At 43.1% G+C, this 25,688-nt stretch overlaps 1 protein-coding gene across 2 annotated transcripts in view; it reads right to left on the bottom strand.

The window, feature by feature from the left end:
* Positions 1 to 10,400: 10,400 nt before the first annotated feature.
* Positions 10,401 to 25,688, bottom strand: part of MAPKAPK3 (MAPK activated protein kinase 3) — a 52,750-nt gene continuing 37,462 nt past the window's right edge. For both annotated transcript variants that reach the window (XM_059480368.1, XM_059480369.1), the window contains exons 3-11: positions 24,878 to 25,017; positions 23,956 to 24,020; positions 21,810 to 21,889; positions 20,209 to 20,332; positions 18,678 to 18,753; positions 18,399 to 18,523; positions 16,473 to 16,558; positions 13,748 to 13,828; positions 10,401 to 12,391 (exon numbers count right to left, since the gene is read on the bottom strand). In XM_059480368.1, the coding sequence (XP_059336351.1) occupies positions 12,233 to 12,391; positions 13,748 to 13,828; positions 16,473 to 16,558; positions 18,399 to 18,523; positions 18,678 to 18,753; positions 20,209 to 20,332; positions 21,810 to 21,889; positions 23,956 to 24,020; positions 24,878 to 25,017 (936 nt within the window). In that variant the 3' untranslated portion in view covers positions 10,401 to 12,232. The remainder of the gene's footprint in view (positions 12,392 to 13,747; positions 13,829 to 16,472; positions 16,559 to 18,398; positions 18,524 to 18,677; positions 18,754 to 20,208; positions 20,333 to 21,809; positions 21,890 to 23,955; positions 24,021 to 24,877; positions 25,018 to 25,688) is intronic.

Raw genomic sequence — 25,688 nt, 5'->3', positions numbered from 1 at the left:
TAGTGTCAGTTTAAATTTTAGGATGAAGGCAGGACTTGGATCAAATGAAAGGGAGAAATGATCTGAATCAGAACATCCCTCTGGGCAGGCACCACAAACCAGCTCAGGTCTGTTATCACCTGAGATGATCCCATTGCAAATCTGTAGGGCCATAGTCTCTGCATCCCTCCTTCCTGTTTCTTTTTATTAATTTTAAGTTACTCCTCCAAATTTTCCTTTTCAATCACCTTGAGAAAGCCAACCCTTCTAGCTGTGCTCATCCCTTTTCAGCCCTCTGGGAACAACAAAACACTTTCAGTGCTGCCCTGAGAAGGAAAAAAGTGAAGGCAGGGCCCAAGACCCTGTAATGCAGCGAGAGGCTCTGTGGGGGAACTGCAAAGAAAACATGGAGCCAGGGGGTGTTTCCCCACCTCCAAGCAGGAGTGACACCAGTTGCTTCTCTCTGCAAAAGCAGTGAATGAATTTCCATTGCTGACGGGCTCTGGGCTGCCAGCCACATCCTGCTCCCTGCACAAGGAGGTGACACTGCCCTGTTGCTCAGAGAAACAGGGACCTGACCTTGCCCTGCCTGCTCCAGAGTGAACCTCGGCTGCTCCCTCTCTGCAGTGTATAAACTGCTCCTGCCTCCTGTGCTGACCTAAATACTGCAAAATGGTTGGTTTACAAACATATCAAGGGAAAAGTGGTTTTGCCCTTGCCCTACATTTCCCCTTCTCTTCCCAGTTTAGTGTCTCTAACATATTTCACTTACACAAACTATGGAAACTTGCTTCTCACATAACGTATTTTAGTAATTTGCTGGAATTCATAGGCTTGTGAGGGGGCTCCATCTTCACTGTTTAGGTGGTCAGCATTGAATCAATTTATTTATATTAACTAAACAATTAACAATAAAAAAATTAAAATGATCATGCTTTGATTAAAGTTTGTAAGGTTATTTTTCAAAAAATAAAAATTCAGCCTGTTAAGGAAAACAGGAAAGTTTCTTGTTATAGCTTATAATGTATAAAATAGAGACTCACCTCTTCTGACATTCATTTTTGTTCCATCAGACTATTCCCTCTGCACACCTGCTCTCTAGCTCCATTTGTCTGATTAATTATCCTCACTTCCTCTCTACAGCCTTTGACAAGTTCCTCTTCCTTCTGCAGCTTCATCCCTGTTTTTCACCTTGTGTGGCTTAAATCCCCACCCTAAATACACTGGCTCCTCTCAAAATGAAACAGCACAGAAACTACCAACAAACAGTTTGAAATAAACAGTAAATAACAGAACATCTTGGCTATAAACCAATTTTTTTTGGAATTGATAAATTAAGCATTTTTTAGAGTAGGAGCTGGCTGAGTGCTTTAGGTTTCCATGTGATCAGTACTCCCATGGAGAAAAAGCCAGAACCAATGAGGTCTTTAGGACAGCATTTCACAAATTATTTCCCTTAGATGACAAGGATTTTGAATTGATAATAATTTCTAATACAAATGCTGAGCAGCATTTTCTGTATTTGAAAGTATCACATAGGTGCATCTCAGTTTATTTTTTCCAATATCAGAATTGCCTGGTAGTATCTGCTATAAATTAATTCTTCTCAGGATTCCACAATTATTATTCCTCTCTTGTGCTGCTTTCAGTTTGCTGAACCTTGCCAAAAAAAATTGTGCTGTTAAACTAAAAGATACCTGTGCTTCATCACTCATGCAGCTTTTAATATGGAAAATTTTAGATTTTTATTAGTAAATAATTGAGAAGCAGATATATCACCTTCACAAAGATGGGTCTGAGTATTCCTTGGGCAGCTGTAGTGGAGAGGACCAAAATGGTTGGGTGTTCCAAGTGCATGTGGGATACCTGGTTGTGTGGTTTCCTCCTCTGCCCAAAATCCATGTAACCTTTCCAAGTCTTTCCACTCCAAATTCTCCAAGGACAGTGAGTTCTTGAATATCTTTGAAATCAGAGCAGTCTCACTATTCTCCTTTCACCATTTTGTGAGACTGGTAAAGGTCTGAGCATCACCATGGGGTGGGACTTCAGAGGCAGAGAGGGGGTGAGTGGCACCACAGAGGCTGAACCACAGCAATGGGTCAGTTGTGCTGTGCTGTGTTGTGTTTGTTGTGTTGTGGTGTTTGTTGTGCTGTGTTGTGTTTGTTGTGCTGTGTTGTGTTGTGTTTGTTGTCCTGTGTTTGTTGTGTTGTGCTGCTCACCTGTGTGAGGAGCTCTGTGGAACATCACACACACGGCTCCTGCTCTTGGGCAGAGGGGAACAGGGTATGACAAAAGGCCAAGTTGCACAGAAACATTTACAAGCAATTGCAGAGTCTCACATTCCAGCAGCGTGTTCCTCCACACAGATCTAAACCACTCTGTACATTTTAGATGCTCATTTCATTCTTTTGCCCCGGAGTTCTGGCTGTGATTCATTCTTTACATTTAACAAAGAGAATCAGCTCACATATATAAGGTGAGTTGTGGGTGTCCTGACAGAAGGATTTGGCCTTATATGTCCCACCTCCAGATATTTCTATTCCCTTCTTCTTTCTTTCCCCTCCAAGTATGTTGTTACTGTCCATGAGTCATTTCATTAATCTGGAGAGAAGGCCAGAAAACAAGTGAATAAACACCCTGCTTCACAACCTTCTGCTGCCCTGTTTACTTCTCTGCTAATGAATGAAGAGCTGAAAACCAGAATCATCCTAACTGGGGACATTCAAAGGGACATTATCTCCTCTTTGTCAATGGCTGGTGCCTGGCCCAGCCAGTGACTGCACTGCAGGATCAGAGGATGATCTCTGCATGTTCCTGATAACTCTCACACAGTGAGTGCAATGACTGTAAATCACAGAGCAGTCACACAACAGGTCTGGGTTGGAAGGGACCTTAATCCCAGAAACTATGGAAAGGAACATACATGCAAGTCAGAAAGAAGAGCACAGGAATCTTTTACCTTTCCTATTAAAAAAAAACCCAAAACAAACCACAAAAAGCTGTGATGCCAGACACAGGGGCCTGCCTGCAGCAGCACAAGGTCAAATCTCATGTGAACCAGGCTGGAACTCAGCCCATGCTCTGAGTCCTGGGGTTGGCTCTGTGCACATGGCCAGGGCTCTCCATTTATCATGGATCTGGCTGGCAGCCACCTGAAATGTCCTGCTCCCCCTCCAGAGCTGTCAGAGCCATCCTATCTCCAGTGACATGAATAAAGACAGAAGATCAAGGACTAAATGAGAAACAAATTAATGTAGTCTCAGTTTTGCCTCCCCAATTACAGGAATTCAAGGTCTATCTGCCATCATGGCAGCCTGGGTTGGACTGTCCCTTGCAGCCCTGCAGCTGCAGGTGCAGATGAGCAGTGCAGCTCACACTCCATCCCAGCTCATTTGGGATTCACACAATCAATGAGCCTCCCTCAAAAGCACAGACAGAGCTAAACCTTAGGACCATAATTTCTAACAATGTAAGGTGTTTAGTAAGTCCCTTTCAACTTACAAGGATAGGAATGTTACCTTCATAAAAGAAATATCTGATGCCCAGAGATGGCACTCTAAGTAACATGCAGATTACTATGAATTATTTTCAAAATAAGGCATGAAACTAAGCTTGTGCACTTCACATATTCCTTCCCCTTTGTTGCTACATGTACTTGAGATTTTGGAATTTAGATTAACATTTATATTTCTGCACTTTGATGCGCAGTTGAACATACCCTGCTCTGATCCACTTTCAAAGAGAATCCATTAATTTTTATATCAAGGAGGGTGATGTTCAACCCCTCAGCTAAACACACAGTCCAACAGAACATGAAATTCAACATTTGATGACTTCTTTTCCTGCTCCCATTGCATATCAGGACAGCAGCTTGTACATGAATCCTCATGTGAGTCATGTACAATATTTCCATTTTTGTGACAATTGGTCACACGTGATGTTTTTGACCCAATTGTAAACAAACAGAGGAATCTGCCTAAAATATATCCCTGGTCTGTGATATTGCCACAGCACACTGAGTTGTGTCACCTGGACTCCTCAAGACTAACAAAGATGGACAGAGAGCCTCCAAACCTATCTGAGACAGGACATCCTTGTGGCTGGCAGCATTTGAGATCAAGTCACTATTTCATCACACTCCTTGATGGCTTGTGACACACAAACCAACACAAAGCTGGCATTCAGCACATCAAACAGCCTTTACCTAATGTAAGACTATTTCAGCAGAACATAATTTTCTTATAATCCAATTGTTGCAGAAAAAAAACCCAGAAGAAACTCCAAATATGACATAGAAGTGGTCATGATCTACCAGGCAGCTTCCCACAACACTGCAGTTTCCTGCAGAGCTGGGGGGCAGATACTGAGCAACATTTACACACCCACAACTGCCATCCTGCCAGGCCTCACCTGCATGGGCAGAACAACACAGGCAATTCCAGCCAGGGCTCTTCCCTCTGCTGCTCTCCTCCTCTTCCTTCCAAAGCAATGGCAGAGGGGAAAAAGAAAACTGAGACATGGAAGCATTCACAGGCAGAGAGAACCTCACCTGTGTGATGCTGTGGGAAAGGGTAAAGGGAACTTGACAACAACATTTTTAGAGGCTTTGTGCCAGAGTACCTACTTCTAGGTACATAAATATATATTTGTGCTTCTGAACTGAAAGCATTCGAGTCACAAAACTTGAAATACTTTTGTTTGTACATTACTTCAGGGTATATAACTTCAAAGATCAAAAGAACACAAAAATCACTCTTGACATGGACATCATCATCCAAACAGAAAATTATCATGGCTTTTTTTAATCATTTAGGCAGGATAGTATTTCTGATTAATAGAAATTTGAATTAAATTTCTCCTTTCATGTATGCAGCAGTTAATTCTAATCAAGTAAGCTCAAGGTCTTCCGTTGCCTGGATAGTATTAATTAGATTCTTCCACATTATGACTTTGTCATATGCATCCCTACATGGCATACAAATATCAACTTTCTTATAAACAAATATGAACTTTCCTTTCAAATTTCACTGGAAGTCATTTTCTGGTGGTGGGAACAATATCTGCTCCAAAGGAAAACACAAAATCTCAGGAATTCTACAAAAAAAGTATCAGGCTTAAAAGAAAATGCTTTGAAATTAATTTACTTAGTACAGAACATGACCACCATGAAGGTTCTGTACAAAAAAAAGTAACATTCATGTGGGACTGTGGTTGTGGAAATGAGGTTTGATGTGTGTGAATGGCTGCAGACACTATAAACCAAACATTAACAAAGTGCTGACTGATGATGGCTGAGCTCCTGCTGGCCAGGCATGTCAGTGTCCAACAGGAGCTGCTGGAAGCTCCAAGGAGCAGCAGCACATTCCTTGAGACACAGGCATGCACCTCCTGAGCTAATCACTGCTTGCTGTGCCAGGATCCTCAAGGAACAGCCTAAAAACTGACTTGGTGCAGGAATGACAAATCATTGGAGAAAACATCTGAGAGCTCTCCCGAGTGCCAGCCAAGGTTGGAGGGGATGCAGAGAATCTATTATGAAAGAAGGAGGCAGACCGAGCTGAGTCACTTGAAATCAGGAAATGCAATTCCTTCCTACTCCTCAGATTTAAAATATCCTACAGCATAAAGCTTCTGTGGGATCATTTTTTTAAGTTTAGGGAAGAAACTGAAATACTGCAGTCAGGTCTCTCTAAAGAAAGTATTCATGACTTCCAGCAGTATAAAATACATCCAACTCTTGAAATCAAGGAGCAGAAGAAAATCAGAGGATTTTAAAGGACGATAACCAGACCACCTCATTTTACTCTTTTTAGCTGGGCGCATTTCTTTGTAGGGACCTTCTCTTTCCCTTAGAGGGTGATTTTTCCTACAATTAGCCCTTGCTTAGAACTTTCCTCCTTACCATTTTACAGGCAATGAAGTTTTTTGCTTCCTGCCAGGTAACGGGATTCCTTGAAACTCTTCCAATCCTTTACAACACAAGGAGTTCAGAAATAAAAGAAGTGGTGATACAACTGCAACTGAGCCAAGAAAAGAGAAAAAACCTTGCATCATGGAATGGTAGTCTTGGGACAACTAATTAGAATTTTATTCAAGACAAAAGTCAAACATGTAGTGCTAAAGTGTAAGATAGAAATGCAAAATTCCAAAAGAAAAATGAAAGGTAACTTCACCTTACAAACTTTCTGCAAGCAGATTACTCAGGCAACTTTAGGAGAGCAGAAGTTAATCTCTGCAGATTATTTATTCAGTTATTAGTTGCTCTAAAAAAAAAACAAACAGCTCTATTAATTTGGTTCACTAGCAGCATTTACTCAAAAGTTTCATTTATAAACATCAAGCTTATCCTTGCTTTAGACTAACTCAGAAAAAACCCTGGAGTCTGTACTGTAGATCTATCTTTAGGAAAACATAATTATTTCTGAATCCAGGAACTGCTCTGGGTTGGAGCAGCAGCTAATATTCTAACCAGAATTTCCTTGATCATTACTCAAGCAGTAGCATTTTTATTTAAAAAAACCTTAGTCCTCCTCCCCCACCAGTTTCCCCATTTCTCTTCTAACACATTCCATTCTAATTTTAGTCTTTTGAGAAGGTTTTTTTCCAGATCAACCCACTCTTTTTCACATTTAAATAATTTTCAGTTTTTAAAAGAGCTCAGTTTTAGCAGGTGCTTCAGTAGCTAGGCAATAAGAAGTCTCTTGGGAACATCTTCCATGTTTCCCAAATGGATTAGCCTGGAAATTAGGGGAGAACACATTAGACAAAATAACCATGCTGCTTAAGAGTTTCATTCCAGCTCTGAAATTCAGAGAAAGAAATGCAGTCCCCAAAAGAAGCATTTGTGCTCCCTGTTAACAAAAGAAGAAACAGCCGCTCCACTGGCACTACTGGGATGGACCTTGGAGGCAGGAAAATTCAACAGACACACTCAGAAGCCAAACATGTAAGCAAACAATGCAGCTCCTCCTTTTTTGCATTATTCAGCTTCAGTGTAGCCCCAGCAGCAGGAATTCTCCATGGTTTGCAGCCCTGGCCCCAGTGAGTGCATTTCCCTGGCTCACAGAGGGAAAGGTCCCAGCATGGTGTCAGAGCAGCAGAGATTTCACCAGGACCTGCAGCCCCACACAGCTGAACCATGGCTGTTATCAGCAGCTCTGGGAACTGAACTCAAGGCCAAGACACCTTTAGGACACCCCTCCCCTGATAAAAGACAGCCTGGCCCTTCCATCATCTCCAGCTATTTGAAAGACACTCTTCCCTCTTTTGGCTTCTGGAAACTCAAAGCACTGCAGTACATTTCAGCAACTGCTTCTTCCTGTGGTCCCAAATTGCAGGAAGAAACCCACTGACAGTGATGTCTCTGTGCCTTCATGCACTTAGAGCAGACCTGTGAGACTTTGGCATCTGGCAGATTCATGAGGCAGGAAATTTAAAAATAAATTTAATGCTAGGCATCATTTACAGATTTACCAGAATAGATGTTCATCTACAGTCACAGGGTTATCTTCCACATTTCCCTAGAGTGCAGCAACATCCTCCTTCTCCAGTGCTAAAAAAGACTAATAAAGAGTTGAATCTATCTTGCTATGTCTGTACAGAGGTAGCACTTGCAGTAAAAAAGTAAGTTGGAGTAGAATACAACAGCAGACATTTCTTATCTTATTCTTCAACATGACATATCATCCCCCATTTCTGCTCCCTTTGCTCCATAAATTCCTCTAACCACACAAACTGAAAATAAATAATCTTATTTTAAAGCCAGACTTAATTCTCAAAAAGAATTTTCTTTTACCTGGTGCAAAGATTTCAGGGAAACATTTCCTCAGCAAATGTTATTACCTTACCTAGAGCAAATGTTAGAGATTTGCTCTAACCTCTATTTTCCACAGGTGAGCTACATTTCAGTACAGAGATGAGGACTTGCTTGCTGGCTTGCAAGATTTTTAACAAGATTTTTTTGTTTTGAGTGTGTTCTCTGCCTTTCAGGTTTGCTTCATTGCCTTCATCCTTTTTAGGCTCTCTAAAAGAGAATTAACCATGTCCATTCCCAGCTTTGCTAGCTCCACTACTGGGAATAGTTGGATGAAGAGGGGAAATATTGAAGCCTAAAAAAAAGAAAATTCTGATATTTCCACAATAACCCCCCCCAAAACATTTAATCTTTAAAAAAGGAGCTCTCCTGCATGTGAAGTCATTCCCTGCTTGCTTCCTTCTCTTTGTCCCTGAGGTTTGTTAGCTGAGCTGGCTCCATCCTTGGGCTAAGCAGGAGAACACATGAGAGCAGCTAAGCACACATTAACACCTCCTCCCCACCTGGACCACAGGTCTAAAACACTACAAGGGCTCATGATGCCCTGCAAGTAATTAAAACCTTTGGCTCTCTCCTCCTCACTAAACCTTCCTCTTCTCAAAAGAACCTCTGTCTAAACATGGGCCAAATAAAGTGTGAATTGAAAAGAGGACAGGGAAATTAGATCAAACTGAGTACGTAGCATTCTCATTATCCCTCATGTCAGACAAGTCAGAAGCACTTATGTAATTGGGCCTCCAGACTCAAGGCAGTGAAGTGTTAAGACAGAAAAGCAATCCCAGGACTGCATGCTGGGTTTTGACAAATAGAAAAACACAGAATTAGGCCAAGAGCTTCTCATTAATGTGAGTTTTTAATTGTAGCATGTCAAACCCAGGTTCACCATGTGGCACATGTGGTCAAAGAGGTAAGAAAGTGTGTAGTGCAAAAGCTGGGAGAGGGAGGGAGGGAGGGAATTTCCTGTGTCCCTGGGCACACATTTGTGTGTGGATCAGAGCAGAGCCCTGGTGAGAGCCCATGACCCACGTGTGAGCAGCACAGTGCACAGAACCACAGGGGGAGGCAGCGGCCCATGAGCAATCCCTGTGAAAAGGGATGGGGGTGGGGAATTGTGCACAGGCCTTTTTTTAGCTTCTGCTGGAAAAAACAAATAGACCTTTTAATCTGTGTTCTCCTTGAAGCCTTCTCTATTGACCATTCATTTCTTCTGTCCCTTCCCAGCTCTTTACCTCCTCTATATGGCTGATGAATATGCAAATGCACAATCAGTTCTGTAATAGCCTATCCTTTCTAAAAACAGGCTATAAATTTGGATCCTGAGCAGCAGGTTCTAAAAAGCCTATTATATGACATGGCTGGGGGAAGAGACCAAACACCAGAGCTCACCAGAGCTCTTTAAAACCTGTGTGAATGCAGGGAGGAGGAGGGTCCTCCCCAGAGCCTTGCTGGCAGCCAGAGGGACAACACCTTCTGCAGAGCCATGCACCAGAGCAGGGCCTGAGACACTGCAGGGGAGCTGAAGGCTGATTCAGTTTGGGGGAGCTGATGGCAGGTTGGCTTTGGGGAGCTGAGGGCAGACTCAGATTTGGGGAGGTGAGGGCAGGCTGGCTTTGGGGAGCTGAGGGCAGGCTCAGATTTGGAGAGCTGAGGGCAGGCTCAGATTTGGGGAGCTGAGGGCAGGCTCAGATTTGGGGAGTGCTCAGAACCAGCAGGGCAGGTTACCAGTGGTGCAGCAGGGCCAAGCCCATTGGATGCTCCGTCCATCCCTACATCTCCATGGAGCACACAGGCCCTGCTGGGGCACACAGGCCCTGCTGGGAAATGCCTGCACCCCAAACCTGGTCCCTGGCAGCCCCTCCCAGCTGCAGGTGACACAGAGCCAGGTACAACACAAGCTGTCCTGCTCCACCGGGATGCAGAAGGCAGCAGTGCCTGGAGCAGGGCAGCATTTTGAGGCAGCTGTTTCCCAGCTCCCAAGGAGTCTCCTCCTTCCCTCTGTGCAATAAACGCAAACCCTTCTGTCCAATGCTTGCATACATTTCCATGTCTGCCATTTTGAGGCCCTCCTCTGGTTTCTGCAAGGCTTTACAGCATTCCTGGGTGCTGCAGGGTAGAAGGCAAGAACTGTTAGTGTGAGTTTAATGAGATGGGATTGTCCTGCTGCACAGGGACAGAAAGCTGAAGGTGCTGTGCCAGGTGCCTCAGTTTCAGCTTCTGGTCTGCAGTTAATACTGAAAGCCCACAGGAAGGAACCAGGCCCAGGTGTGTTTTACAGGAACAGTGTGTACACCCAGGAACAGACACATCTTTGAGCTCCAGAATGAACTGACAAGCCAGGTGGGAACTGAGAACTCCTGCTCAAGCCTTGGCCAAGGCAGAGGAAAAAAAAGTTGGTTTGCAACAGTTTCAGTGGCCCTGTCCCTGAGGCAGACAGGACAGTGCACTACACACTGCTTGCCCTGGGAACATCCATCACCCTGCTGGGGCACAGAGATGGAATGGCAGCAATTATGTACATTTCTCCCTCAAAAAAATTAGATAAAGGGACAGAAACTTGGACCTGGCTCTAATTCCAACTGTTGCATCCTGAACACATCACAACTCTTCATTTGCAGGTAGTGAATAATATTTGCATAATTCATTGGAGTAATGTGGCAAAACAAAAACATAAAGGACATGCTATAATCACAGATACCTGAAACATGAAATAATTTATAAACACAACTTTACAGAAATTGATATAAAACCTTCTGATCTTATAAAATGTTCAAAGCTGGGCAGCTTTTGAATGTGGACATCATGGAACAATTTCCTTCTCCTCTTCCCTGTCACCTTCAACACAATGTATCTTGCAAAGCAATGCAAACTCTGCAACAACTCAACAAAACCAGGGATGACAGGAAGAAGGAATGTTAAAAACTGATTTTAATAAATCATGTTACAAAACCCTAGGACAAGTTCACAAAGGAGAAGTGAGGTCTCATTCACTACTCTGAAGATGGGAACTGGGCTCCCCAGACAAGGTCCAAAGCCTTGAGCTGAGCTTTGCTGTGTGTCACTGCTCTGACAATTCAGAGCCACTCTGGAGCCCTGTTTTTCTTTTTGTCTTTCTACACTCTTGCAAGCTTATTAACACAGTACTGTGTTCCTACCTCAAAGGTGTACTTGCTTGCATCACTGGAAGAACATCATATTCATCCCAAACTCTGATAACACTTTCACAAATATTTGCTTCACCTAAACTAAAAATAAAGCCAAACTCCAAAATACAGTGAGAGAAAATATTTTGATCACAAAATAAAACATACCAGCAAACCAAGGCCGGGTTCCCATGAAACAAGAAGAATTAAAATAGGAAAAAAATAATGGGTGGATGTACTTAAAAGTAATCTTTCTTAAGTAGTTAAAATCTTTGGATCCTGAAACACCACCAAATCACCATAAATAAAGTACCATCCTCCCTGCTCCTGACCCCAGGAAACAAACCAATCCCAACACCCCACAATTTGTTGTGATCAGCACATCTTAGGCACAGGATCTGGAGATAATTACCAGAAGGGATGCTGGCAGATTACAGGGTCCATTCAGAGAACATGCATTTGCCACTTCTTCCCCAAACTTCAGAAGTCTTTCTTCTAAAGCAATCCCTTGCACGTCCAGCTGCACGCCCTGGAGGTTGTGAATCCAAGGGGAACAGCAATATTCTCTGCAGGATGCTTTCAACTACTTAAATCCTGACTGAAACTCTTCACATAAAGTACCAGTTAAATTGAAAACATTACAAGAGAGGGGTCTGACAGTGGCAAAGATACAACATAGTGGCTACAGCTCAGAAAATTTACATGTTATCAAATGGGAATCCATGACAAACTCAGATCTTCACATGAGACTATACCGAAGACTTTATGGAGATGGAAATGGAAATGAATGGATGCTTTTTCCTGTAACAAGAATATCTGTTTACAGTTTAGGTGATATTCTGTAACTATAGGAGGTAAGTTCGGAAATATAGACTATTACCAATTCTACCAAACTACTAAAACACTCTTAGCAGAACACTTGGCACTTTCCTATTCCCCAGCTGAAAACAGCAGCAGAAGTTACTCTTGTAGATGGCTGTTGAAGCCCCAGTGCATTAATGTGCTGAGACTGTCTCCTGTTCTCTCCTCTTGTCCTACACAGCTAAAGCCAAACCAAAAACCTGTAACATTTCTGGTATTACTGTACCTTCCCTTGCAATATGGAACAGAATCATGTCAGATCCATAAGTCTTCAAAAGTGATTCAAGTTATCAAAACGTTATCACACTGTTCCCTCTTTGCAGGACAGCATCTTCATGGTCTCATTGCCTTTGTGGTGTGGGCTGAGGCGATCCCATGATTTTAACTTGCTCTGTTTAACTTTTACCCTGTACCCCCAGGTCCCTCCTGGCTCCTGCCCTCACTGGTTGTTGCAGCCCGGGGCGGCGGAGGAGGCGCCCGCCTGCTTCTGCTTCTTGCGGCGCTTGTTCAGCAGGCGGTTGTTGGACGTCTTCAAGTCTTTGATTTTCACCTGATCATAGTCCACCCTCATGGTAGCCAGAGCACTGGTCATCTCCTCCTGAAAGCAAGCAAGCAATGTAGTGAAACCCCTGAGGCACTGAGTGCATGGTCACCCCACCCTAGAGCCCGGAGAGGAGGGACACAAGGAGCCCTCTGTCCGCCCTGGGCAGCAAGGGCTGAGCCCTCTGTGCTCTGCACCAGGAACCAACCACTCCACTGGTGCCTCCTTCCACCAGGGCTCAGCAGGAGCTGCTCTCATAGCAATTCACAGGGAGCACACAGGACCACGCTCTGCTGGCCTAAATTCCACCTGTCCTTATCCCAGCACCTCTCCCTGGCTGGCTCTGTGCCTCCACACAAAGTACGTGCTTCAAATTCACACACCTCCTTAGTTTGCATTAATGCTTAAGTACAGGAACATTCTCAACTTTTTAATAAGGTTGTAGAGAAAAATCTGCTAAAGTAAACAAATGTCTAAGCATTTGGTTCAGGAAAGGAAAAACAATTCAATATCATGAGTATGTTGGTAGCTCGAGGGAATACCTCTGGGACCTACACAGAAGCACAAGCATAAGAAATTCTCAGAAACATGGAAAATAAGGCAGCTAAGTGAAAATATCTGCTTGATCTCTGACTCAGAAGGTAAATGTTGCCTAGGTCTCAAAAAAATTTTACCATTACATAGCTCAACAGCTGAGACTACACATCAGTGATTTAAATAAAATCAGTAGTGAATAAAATACACTACAGGAATGTTGCAATTGTCAAAATTCTAGGAACTTGAAGTGCAGAAAACTCAGAATTAATTGTAAAAGTATGTAAACCTGTTAAAGGCCAGCAGTAAAGAGTTAAGACTTTCAGTGTGCCCTACAGCAGGAAGCATTCAGCTGTCATTGGTACACACAGCAGGTGGGGCACCTGCTTAGATTAAGATAATTTTTTTTTCTCTGCTCTTCCCCCCACCAAATGACATAACAAGACAAGACTAAGGTTATTCAGTGCTGTTCCACAATTCAAAAGCACTACAGAAAAGAATGTAGCTCAGCCCTCCTACCTGTCCAGCTACATTTTCATCACATTCTTCACTGTAATGAAGTTCCAACTGCCCCAGCACTGTCCTTCTCCTCCCTGGGCACATGCAGAGGCTCAGCAGGAGCATCATTCATGCCTTTGATCACAAACACCATCTTTGCTGATATCTGGTGCAGCTGTAAGACTGCCAATGAAGCTCAAACATTGAGCTTTATTCCTTCTTTTTTAAAACAGTTCTCATATACACTGCTGTTCTAACCAAGGCTGTTTATGGCACCCTTGTTTGACATGATTGTATTCAAAATAGCCACAGTATCCAAGGCAGCACGTTTCATCTCCTAGCACTCTTGACTTAAAGAAATCTGAATTTGGATTGACTCACTTTAACTTCATCCCAGTGGTCTTTATCCTCTTGCAGGACCCGTGCAGTGTGAAGAGGAGTTGGTGGCACTGACATTGATCTCTGAGAACAAAGAAAAACACCAAAAGAAATTCTGAAAAACAACATTTGGGAAGTGATTTCTTGCTCTTCTCTGTGTATGAAGGGCATAAAATTTGATCTAATGTATTCCAATGGCTCTCATTATTCCTGCTTCCAATCACTCCACAAATGAACTCATGTGCAGGAGAAAAGGACTACATTCCCCACACAATATTTAAAGAACAAAAGGAGAGAGAAATCAGTGCTGAGCTCCTTTCACTCTACTCCCTTCCAGTCCAAACAACTTATCCAACCAGTGTTGGATAAATTTTTATGTATGTTTTAGATTTTAACTATTCATTAATCAATGTCTTAAAGTGGTTAATTTGACCTTTATCTCCTAGGATTTGTTGTAGGAGACATTTTCTTGCACATATGCATTAACTGACATCACCAGTTCATCAGACTAAGTGAGCCCCAAAGAGGAAATGACACAATTGTTCTGAGCAAGGCACAGCTCAGAAGACAGAGAATCCACATGAAACTGAGATCTCTGCTCATCTGCCACAAAAGATCAGGAGATACTTTACATTAGAATAAGGGACAATTTCTAAAACATGAAGCACAGTTTCCCTGACTGAATTCGGAAAGAATCATGGCAATTCTTGCCAGCCCCTAACCCAAACTATAATTTCATTTGGATACTCTATTTTCCTTATGCTTTCTACCCAAACTTGCTGTTTTCTGCTGTGGCATCCTACAGCTGCATGTCAACAGAGTCTAAGGAGATCCCTGTAAAACAAACCCCATACTGGAACCAGTGCTTCTTGCTTATGCTCCCCCAGGCTCAGAGCAGCAGTGCAGCAGTCTCAGAAGTGAAGCAGAAATCCTGACTCCTCTGGACAAGGACCCCAGCTGGCCAGGGTACAGTTTTGTCAAACACAGCTGGGAGAAGAGAAATGGAAAACAAGCAGACTGGTTGCAGTGCTGTCCCTGTCACTGCTTCCCTGTGGAAGGTGCTTTTCTGCTGCTTGTTAAAAAAATCTTATAGACAAGGAACTAAATGAGTCTGTGCTCCACCTAAACTGACAGTTTTTGCCTACTTCACAGTAAAACACTTCTGTCATCCATCTCAAAGAAAAAAAAAAAAAAAGAGGGGAAAGAAAAAAAAAAAGAGCCACAAGCACCCTCCCCCGCTGCTTGTGCAACTCCCCAGACATGTTTCCACTTTGGGATTTAGGAAAAGGGGGAACACAGACATTCACTGCTCTGGTCTTTCCCTCTCCCTCCCTCTGGCCCTGTGAGCTATAGGTTCAGCAGAAAAGAAAGCCAAGCTGCAGCTTCCCTCCAGGAAGGGTGTTGGAGCAGGGCTCCAGTTGGAGCAGGTGCAGCAGGGTCTGCAGACCCTGTCTCTAATCTCCTCCTCATTAATTGGCTCTGTGCATATTCCAATAACAAGTGTCACTGTAGGTGGCAGCTTCCTCAGCTATTAGGCACTCACTCCATGAAATTCCTCACCTGCTGACTTCTGAAACACCTTCTTGGGGCTTCAGACACTCAGAGCTGGAGGTGTTTATTCTGAGCAGTGATTACATTTTTATTTGGTTAAAAAAGACTCAGAAATATTGTCTGGGGTCTGTTCTACAGAGTCTTTACAACCTCAGTTTCTCAACCCCGAATGACAACACCTTTCTACTCCATCAGGATGTCCTACAGCTGCATTTCACTTCATTCCGAGGGCTTCCAGGCATTGTAGGAATGGGGACAATCAGCCTCACCTCTGCTTCTGCCCATGCTTTGAGGATCAGCACAGACACACCAGCACTATGGGAACAAAGGGAATCCTACAGCAGAAATCATTCTGTTCCTGGCTGATGATTCTTTGGGCAGCAAGAACAAGACTGGTATTTTTTTAGACACAAATGTGAGAAGTATAACCTACTATTTTGAGGGACACCTACAGAGCAGAGATGGTATCATGAAACTCAGTCTTCTGGGATTTGTGTCTCTTGTTTGAAATAAACCATACTGTATTAATAAAGTATTTTTTTCTTTTTTCCCAAAAAAAAAAAAAAAAAAAAAAAAAAAAAAAAAAAAAAATCTTTTAAAGAGAAGTAAATGCAACAAAGTCATGGAATGAAACCTGATCTGGGACTATAAATAGCTCTGTGTACCACCCTACCTGGCAATCTCTCACATGGAAAAAGAGACCCTTGCTCCTCCCCCATGCATTTCCAAACTCTGCCAAGGATGAGAATTCCCACTGAGCACAGGAGCATGTTCACCCTAACACAGCTATGCACAATGGTGCCTGAGACCACTAATAATAGCTCTTTAAATCCTGCACTGATGAAGTAAGCACACAGAGTTTATTTTTATATTTTTAAAGAGAGTAACACATGCATATGCTGCAGAGTCAACAGAGACTGCCTGCTCACAGAACACAGAGACATTTTTGGCTGTTGCTTCCAAGGACACGACTGCGGGTGTCTCCCCTTGTGTGTCCTCTGCTAACAGCAAGAAGAATTGTGGTTTTACAGGCAGGTGACCCTCTGAGGAGGGCACAGGAGGTTAATTAAGGGACCAGCAGTAATAACAGCCCTTCTCTTGCTGTGCTGTGTGGAGCAATTCCCAAGTTCTGCATGTAAGAATCAATTTGTGGTATAAAAAGTGATCTAAGACTCACATTAATCCAAGGGTGATTCATAAACTGAGAGACTGTCATCCTCTCTGTTGGGTCAGTCTTCAGTAAATGGCGAATGAGTTGTTTGGCTGAAAAACAGAACCAACAGGGCACGGTGTAGTCCAGGACTGCATTCCCAAATAACCTTGGGAACACAAGCACCTGCTGAATGAAGAAACACCATTTTGCAAAACTGAAAACACCTCCCAGTTGCTGTGACTGTGCTAAGAAGCCATGTACAGTGGGGCAGGTTACTGTGTTTAAAGGGGCAAAACAGGAAAACATCCAAAACAAGAGGCAAGAAGGAAAGAAAAGACTGGGAATTCCAGCTCTGCTCTCTACATCACCAAACCAACTGCTTTGAGAACAACAGCTGGAGGGAAAGAGAAGCACAGAGACAGAAAGCTGCTAAGCTGCCTGCCTCAAAGATGGCAACAAGCTGGGCATTATGGGCTGAATGAATACACAAGCTGATGTTTTGAGAAATGATGGAACACTAGCACAGGCTGTGGAAAAAAGGAACAATGAACTTTGCCAACTGAGAGGCCACTATAAAGACAAAAAAGTCAAATAAATGGATTGCACAAACTGGCTTTGCAGCAGCTTTCTGTGAACATGGGATTTGCCAAAGCAAGAGCACTAATAACTGAGATATGAGATGGTGAGAGGCTAGACAAGAGTTCCATTAATGTGGGTGGACAGACTGGAAACACTGCATCCAAAGGAAGTTATTTGGGACTTACACAAAATTTCCTTAGGAAACCTGTAAGAACTTCTAAAAAGGAGTTCTCTTTTAGGAACATCACATGCAAGACGACTAAATGCTTGTAAGAAGTTGCCAGAGGTACAAGTTTGATTTGTTGAGAGAGGCTGCAAAGGACAAGGACAGCACAACACAGGGGAAAAAAGCAGCATCCTCCTGCAGGTGCCTCATCAGCCTAAAGAACACCCACAGATGAGATGATCTTAATAGGATGGAAGGTAGAGGGCCCCTGTGTCCATCCACACAAGCACACAGAAACCCACACACAGTGCAAGTGCATGTTCTCTCACCAAGCTCCTCTAGCCTGTTTTTTACTGCTGGAATATGAACAAGACCCAAAGCAGAAAAAATATTTAGCCAGAAACCCATGACTAAAACATCTCCCTCAACAATGTTCAGCAGGCTGTGCTGCACACAGCCACGAGGTGCAGTGAGGGGTGAAGATGCCACAGGGCAGAGCAGGGTCCAAGGATGATTTGTTACTGCTGAACAGCAGAAAACCAGGATCACAGCAGTATAAAGGGCTTGTAAGAAAAACAGATAAGCCCAGATATTGCTGACCCTTCTCTTTAATATGACAGGCAGGTGAGACTTCCAGCTTATGAGACTGGCAGGATAAGAGGGAATCAAAAATATCCACTTTCAGGACACTGATTTGAGCCCAGCAGCTTTTGATCAATGACTTATACAAAATAAATTGTTGACCTTGATTTAAGTGGCAGCTAGCAAATTCCCACATCCCAAAATGCTAACATGAAAACTTGCCATCCTTGCTGGCTGGATCACCAAGGAGGGCAAAGACTGAATAAATTCTTAAGAGAGTTTGCCTTTCTTCCAGCTCAGCTTGCATTGGAGCTGTCCAGGCTGTCTCCTTTCTCAGGATTAGAGTCTTCTGTTTCAAGAGGGTTTAATATCAGCATTCACTAGCACTAGCTGGATTTTGAAAGAAGGTTTTCAGTAGTCATTTGCTTTTTGTAGCACAGAGGTTGCTGGCTGGTATCTCAGTTCCCAGTCATTCTCTGTAGCACCTTACAAAAAATGGATTTAAATTGTAGAGGAAAGGGAAACAAAAGCTCAGACAGATTTTTAGAAATAGTCTCTTTGTAAGCACTGCAGCACTGCACACCACCATGCTCCCACTCATCAGCACCAGGGAGGATTTTTACCTTCCTCTGACACTTCAGCCCACTCTGGATTGGGAAATCCATATTGCCCCATCCGAATTCTTCTCTTCATCCCGGGAGAAATGGCTTGACCGGTGTTGGAGTAGAATGGGGGGAACCCACACAGACTGTAAGAGTGGACAAAAGAGTTTTCATAACTAGGGGAGTCCTTTCACCTCTAAAAATGTTTTATTCTAGCTTATATTCTACTGCAGGCTGCAGGATCCCAGTGAACAATTACTTGTGAGTGCAGATTTAACAAGTTCCTTCCCAAATACTTACAGAATATATGTGATGACACCCAATGACCACATGTCACATGATTTGTCATACTTCTCAGGACCAAGGACTTCTGGGGCTGAAGAAGATTAAAATCACAGGTAAACAGAGTACCAGGTATTTCTCTTCATCTCCATTATTTTGTAAGTACCAGCACTTCAGCAACAGGTATCAGAGGCATTAAAAACCACAACTCACTGCAGGAACTGGGTAGCACTTTCGACTGACAAGTTCCTAAAGGCATTTAAAGTAGTTTTAAAAAGGAGGAACAGAGCTGGAAAAATGCCCTACTCCTCACCTTGGTGTCTCTCTGCTCAAGGGAGTACTAAGATTACCAAAAAGCAGAAGGAGCTACAGCTAAATGTGTGCAGGGAGACACTGCACTGAAAGAGGCAGGAGCATATGTTCCAGCAATCAGAATAGAAAGGCCCTACTGGAGCTGTGATAAAATTTTGAATGATACCTGGGTGGTGTGTTTAGCTCCAGCAGCTACAGGGCACTGTATTTTTCTTTGGCCTCCAGAGCATTATATTTTTTCCACTAAGTAACAAAATTAGACAGAGATACATTTAGAGGGGATTTTTTTGTCCCCTGGGGCAGGTAAACTGCCAGGGAGCTTGATTTTGTAAGGAAAATTATTCTTTAAACATATGAGCAATCATGCTGGTTTATAAAAAGGTGTTGAGAAGGGAAATGTCAGCTTGTTTATACACAAATATAAAGGCATAAAAACATACGTGTGTAAACTCCCTAACATTTTATCACTAAACCCAGCTCACAAAAATACAGAAGAAGGCATAAAAAAAAAAGAGTATTGCTAATGTGATTGTCTGCTCCCAGTGAATAAGTCTCTTCCAATACAGAAAACTATACAAACTTTTATCAGAGAAGTAATTTTTCAAACAAATTAAGTCCTTTTCCCAGCAAAGAAATTCCAAGCATGGACTGCCCCAGTCAAACCATGTGATGAATGACTATTAACTCAAGACTAAAATGAGTGCATGAAGGACAGTCTGCTGTGGCATCCATTACACAGTGCTTCAACTTTGGAAAAAATGGAGGAAAAATTCTGCTGTGATTAAGTCGTGTTGGTTCTTCATTACTAATTCCTCAATTTGCCAGCTTAAAGAAGGTTTACAGCTGAGGCAATACTCTTCTCTCTTATTGCTTTAATTTAACCTATGGGAAGTTTAGCACAGAAATACCCAAATATCACAAAGCTCAATTCAAATTATGGCTTTTATTGCATCATTCAGAGGAAACACCAGGATTACTTCATGTGTAATCAGAAGGAATTCCTTCTCTCTCCTTGTGTATCTCCATTTGTATATCTTGTGAAGGCTTTTTCCTCTGTCACCAAGGCAGAAAGCAGGAGCACTGAACTGTACTGGAATCAGACTTCAGGTTTGGATTGGATCCCAGCTTAAATCCTGGAGGCTAACACTTCACATTACACCCAGAATAGAAGATTTCCCACCCACTGCAAGGGAAGGAATGACAGAAACACAGAAGAAATGTGCCTTGGATAACTCACCCACATAATAAGGAGTGTAACAGGGGGTCTGCAGTGCATTTACAGTGGTTTCTTTGGCAAAGCCGAAGTCTGTGAGTTTGAGCACAGGATCTTTGTCTTTAGATGTGTAAAGCAGGTTTTCAGGCTGGAAGGCCACCAAAAGAGGACAAACAGGACAATGAAGAGATGTCTCTAATGAGCTGACAGGTCAAATCCACCACCACCATTTAGGTCTTCTTACTTCTGTCACAACCCCATCAAACATACAGCAAGTTCCCTCCCAACAGGCAGCACTTCTCCTCAGGCTAAGCATCAACATCCTTCTTAGCAAGGTTATTTGGGAGAGAAAACCACAAAACCCTGTCCAGTGGGCATCCAGTCTGGATTCTTGAACCTCTCCCAGTTCCCTGCACTTCCTAGGACTGATCTGTGTGGTGACAGCAGCTGATCTGACATCACACTGAGCCTCAAGCACCCCAGGGGCAGGACAAGGGAAATCCTCAGCCAGAGCCCCCACAAGCAACTGACACAGCTCCATCAGAATTAACTGATACAGACACAGGCCCTTTGCTGCCCCCCCCCTCCTCTGTCTCCTGAAACCTGGGGTAATTCCACTCTTGCTCCACACTCCATACAGGCAGAAGTGGCACAGAGGGAAATACAAGCTCCTGTGCTCCAGAACAGGGACAACAGGGTATTTCCATTATCTCCAATTAGTTCAACTCATTTCCCAGTTTACCCCCTGGTGATACCATGATGTGTCAGCTCTCCCTCCAGCTAAACACACAAACATCTGTAGAAAATCCACCAGCTCAGAGCTGTGGAATTGATCTGATGTCTCAGTCTATCATTACAAGCACTGCTGTCCTGCACATTCCATCCCCTGCTGTGTCCCTGCACTGGAAATGCCAGAGTGCAGCGAGCTTGGCTTTGTTGTGCTGAGCATTTCAGAGCCTGAACATAAAATACAGCCCTACATATAATACAGCCCTACACAAAATACAGCCCTACAAACTCTGACAAACACCTACAATGAGATTGGGGTGCAAATTTTACCTCATTAAATGCTGGCAGTAACTGAGATCTGCCTATTTTCCCAGATATTCACACACTTATTGAAGTGGGTTAAATGCATGAAATTGATATTGTTCCTCCCAGAAGTTTCCCCTTTTTCTGAAGGGGGTTGTGCTGCTTGGGGTTTTTGTGGATTTTTTTTTTTTTTTTTTGTTTGGGTTTTTTTTTCTAATACAAGTATGATGCTGAAAGCAACTAATAACTGGCAAAGACTGTACATAGAGGCATCTATAAGTTACAGGTTCACTTGAAGGAGTGCTATTTTCTTGCTAATTAATGGATTGCAAGTGGGCAGTACCTCTTTAACTAAGCATCTGACTATCATGAGATTTTTCTGCATTCTGTACACAACTGGAAGGCATTAGCACACATGAATATTCTAACCTTGGACTAGTTGCAAACTAGTGAGCAAATCCTTTCTCACACTGGCAGAGGAACAGGAACACTTTGACCATCTGACTGCACTCCCAGCTCTGTTGAAATCACTGCTGCCCAAGTTTCCTCCTGCCATAAGCTCTATTCCCCAGCCCACACCCCTTGGGGCTCACCTTGACATCTCTGTGTGCAATGTTCATGGAGTGCAGGTACTGGATGGCTGTCCCAATGTCTCTCATTATTTCAGAGGCCTCTATAAATACAATTTTAGAGAAAGGTCACATTAACATTCCCACTGGAATTCAGGGACATGCTTGGGAATGCTCATGGCTTACAAACAGCTTGCTGGAACATGGGGCAAGCGTCAGGACTAGAGAAACCCTAAAATTAGCCCTAACAGCTGTGTTTTGGGTTTGCAGGCACCGAGCCCCCACTGCCTGGCTGCTCAGCCTCCTCCTGAGCAGGAACTGCAGCCCAACAGCTCAGACTCCTCAGGAACTTGGAAATTCGTGCTTTAATTTGCTCACCAAAAAAAGCAGCAAGAGCAGAGCAGGTACACAAGCAGCAACTGATAAGAAAAGGAGCCCCAGCAAGAACCTATCTCTGATTGTCCAGGACATGTCCTTGGTTGTTTGAGACAGAAATTTAACTTTCAGCTTCTAGTTCAGGGGTATGATCTATCAGATTCTAAAAATAGAGCAACATAACAATATAGTAATTTTAGGATAGGTCACCTCTTAATTCATCACTGTCTTTAGAAGTTTTTCATCAGGAGGAACAAAATCAACAGTTCTATTCAGCAAAGGCCAAACTGCCACGTTTGAAATAATGTTTCAAGAATTTAACATAGCCCCAGTGGGAAATTCTAGTGGTGGAATTACCTTGCAACAGCAATGCTCTGGGAGTCTGGAAGGGTTCAGTTACACAGGGAGGGGTTTTGGAGCAAGAATGACATTCCCATGTGAGCATTATATCACATCTCCATTGACAGGGAAACAACAGAAACTTCAACCTGACCCTCTGGGCTCTGCATAGGCAGAACTTGTACTGCAACCTGGAATCCTTTTTCACATGGCCTGAGAGTGAAACTATACCATCTCAGACAAGGACAATCAGAATGCAGAAACACTCCTGTTCTTTGGGGAAAACCTTGCACAACCTCCTCCCTCTTGGTCCTAATGGGAAGCTGTGGCTATATAAACAGGCAGTGAACCTGGGGAATCCAGTGGCACAGGGCTCATTCACCTCAGGAAAGAATGAAAGTGTTTTTTTTGTTTAACCAGGTGATTTCTGAGTAAGTAATTATGTTATACAATGCCCTGTAATGTAGAAAAGTAACGTTTTTAGTAGAGTGCAGTTGCTAAAATTCACAGAATCAGTTTTCTCCCTGGAATTTGGACTTTAGGGAAGAACAAATAAAGTTTCTAAAAATGCTTATTTTCCCTGCACAAGTCTCTAACAGGACTAGAAAGGATTCATCCCAGGCTAGGAACCACACAAAAAGAAAACAGACTGGCCTCTAAACCAGACCTGCAAAATAAGTCACAGTAATTTACAAGCCTGGGTGTGTATTTTTCTGCTTCTAATCATTTTGTCGGGCCAATAGTTACAAACACTATCACCTTACAAATATTAATGGTTTCACTTTGAGCAGAAACGAGCTCTGGTCTGCTGTGAGGGGGCAAGGAGAACCATGGTCAATGGGACCTGTGGTTCTCTGTCAATAATAAATAGCAAAGACAATAAAAATGGCAAGACTAGTCTAGTGCAAGCTCTGTCCCTGCCTCATGGCAGGGCTGTGCTTATTCCCTTCTAGAGACAGGCAGGTTTGTTTACAGTGTGGTTAATAACACTTCCTTTCAAGTAGTGCTTTAAAACCCTTGAACAGGAGATATTTCATCAGATGTGATTTGCTCATTACACTCATGACCCAGTGCTGCTGCTTGAGGGACAGCCAGAGAGAGATCCCAGCAGGAGCTGCACTGATCATGGCAGAGGTGCTCTGGCACAGGACCAGGGATCAGAGGAACAGACTCTCCCAGGGTACAGAAATGAAAAAGCTGAGCAGATTTGTAGAAAGATTTTTCTCTAAACCTTCCACATTTTGCCTGAACTTGGCCAATTCTCATAATTCCTGGTTCTTGGGAACTTTTCAAAATCACTCTTAACACACAGTGAGATAAATAACAATAATAACAACAACAAACACCACCATAGATAAAACCAAAGAAAAATTCCTAAAAGGAAACAGAGGGCAGAGAAATGGAGAAGAAAGAAAAGTCTTTCACAAACTTTAAAATTAAACTTGCAATGTTTTACCTCTCTCAGTGAAAGCTTGGTCTCCTCTCTCCTGGATCCTGCTGAACAGCTCTCCTCCTTCCATGCTGAAACAAAGAACACAAAACCCCCACCTTATATTAGCAGAAAGGACAAAATTAACACCTGACTGTGCATCCATATAATCTCATGGAACCACAGCAGGAACCACAGCAGGAACAAATAAAGATTACAGGCTGCCTCCTATGCCAGTGCTTCCTAAACATCACACTCACTCACATCAATGCAGAAAGCCATTCTGATATGGCATAAATAGAAAACAAAATAAGACCAGGGAGTTTTGATGCTTTCAGTTTGATAGACCCTATCATAGGGAACATGACACACAAAGATGGGCAGTCAGATATGCACGCACTGGGAGACTGACAATAATCTTGTTTCATGTAAAGGGTGGAGAGGAAGAAAAAGAAAGAAGCAAAGACATCTAAAATAATTATTAATTTGTCCTCAGTGAAAAGGACAATAACTGTAGTATTGGAGGCTAGGGAGAGAAGAGGGAAAGTTAGAGTGAAAGTAGTTATGACAAGACAGATCACAATGGATCACTGGATTTACATCTGAACTTGGAAGCTGATCACGACCAAAGCAGAATGTGTTGATAGAGACATCTTTCAAAGGTGTATTAATCAGTCAACGCTTTAATGAGGACAATTGCTATGGAGCACAATGAAAATTTATTTTCTGGTAAAGGCTCCTCATTCTTCCAGCACACAGGATGGCTGGAGCAGCTGCACTGATTTCCTTATCAGTTCCATAAAGGGAACAAGAGATTTCCTGTGCAAACCAAAATTGTGCTGCTGAGAAATCTCCCAGCTGCCACCTGAGCCAACACATTCTCCCATTCTCCTCCTCCCTCCATCCCACCCAAGGCAGTGCCTGGTGAGGGGCTGCTGCTGGTCCCTACCATTCCATGACAATGAGCAGGCATCTCTTGCCATTGTGGATGTTCTCATACACATCCAGGACATGGACAATGTGAGGGCACCCCGAGGCTCTCCAGTGATACTCGACCTCCTGCCGCGCCTTGGGGTTGTCGTACAGGAGCTGTGGAGAAAGAGCAGAGCAAAGTCAGGGAGGCACCAGGGTCCTGCTGCAACTGGCACCAACCCCAGAGATGAGCTCCACATGAGGAAAACTTCTCCAGACAAAGGATGAGAATCCATCATGACATTTTCACCTTCTCTGGGCTGTCCAGCTTGTTAGACTGAATACAGAAACAACTGGTCCCTTAGAGCTGGAAGGGCTTTGAATGACAGTGAGGAGGTGTAGTCATGATATTTTCTGAAAAATCCTTTCCTTGGGATTTTTTTCTCCTGAGAAGCTGAGAAGCCTCAAGAACAAAATTTAAACAATGATTATCTGCTGCTGTGGAATGCAACAGGTGCATCTGGGATTGGTCTCATGTGGCTGTTTCTAATTAATGGCCAATCACAGCCCAGCTGTCTGGACTGTCTCAGTCAGCCACAAGCCTTTGTTATCATTCATTCTTTCTATTCTTAGCAGCCTTCTGATGAAATCCTTTCTTCTATTCTTTTAGTATAGTTTTAATATAATATATATCATAAAATAATAAATCAGCCTTCTGAAACATGGAGTCAACATTCTCATCTCTTGCCTCATCCTGGGACCCCTGTGAACACCACCACAAGGAGGGATTTTGAACCTGAGATGGAGACAGGTCTATCTTACCCACGTCTGGATGGAAAACAGCAAAT

This window comes from Ammospiza nelsoni, chromosome 11, assembly GCF_027579445.1.
Source record: "Ammospiza nelsoni isolate bAmmNel1 chromosome 11, bAmmNel1.pri, whole genome shotgun sequence".
Classification (NCBI taxonomy): domain Eukaryota; kingdom Metazoa; phylum Chordata; class Aves; order Passeriformes; family Passerellidae; genus Ammospiza; species Ammospiza nelsoni.
This window is presented reverse-complemented; position numbering and strand designations above follow the sequence as displayed.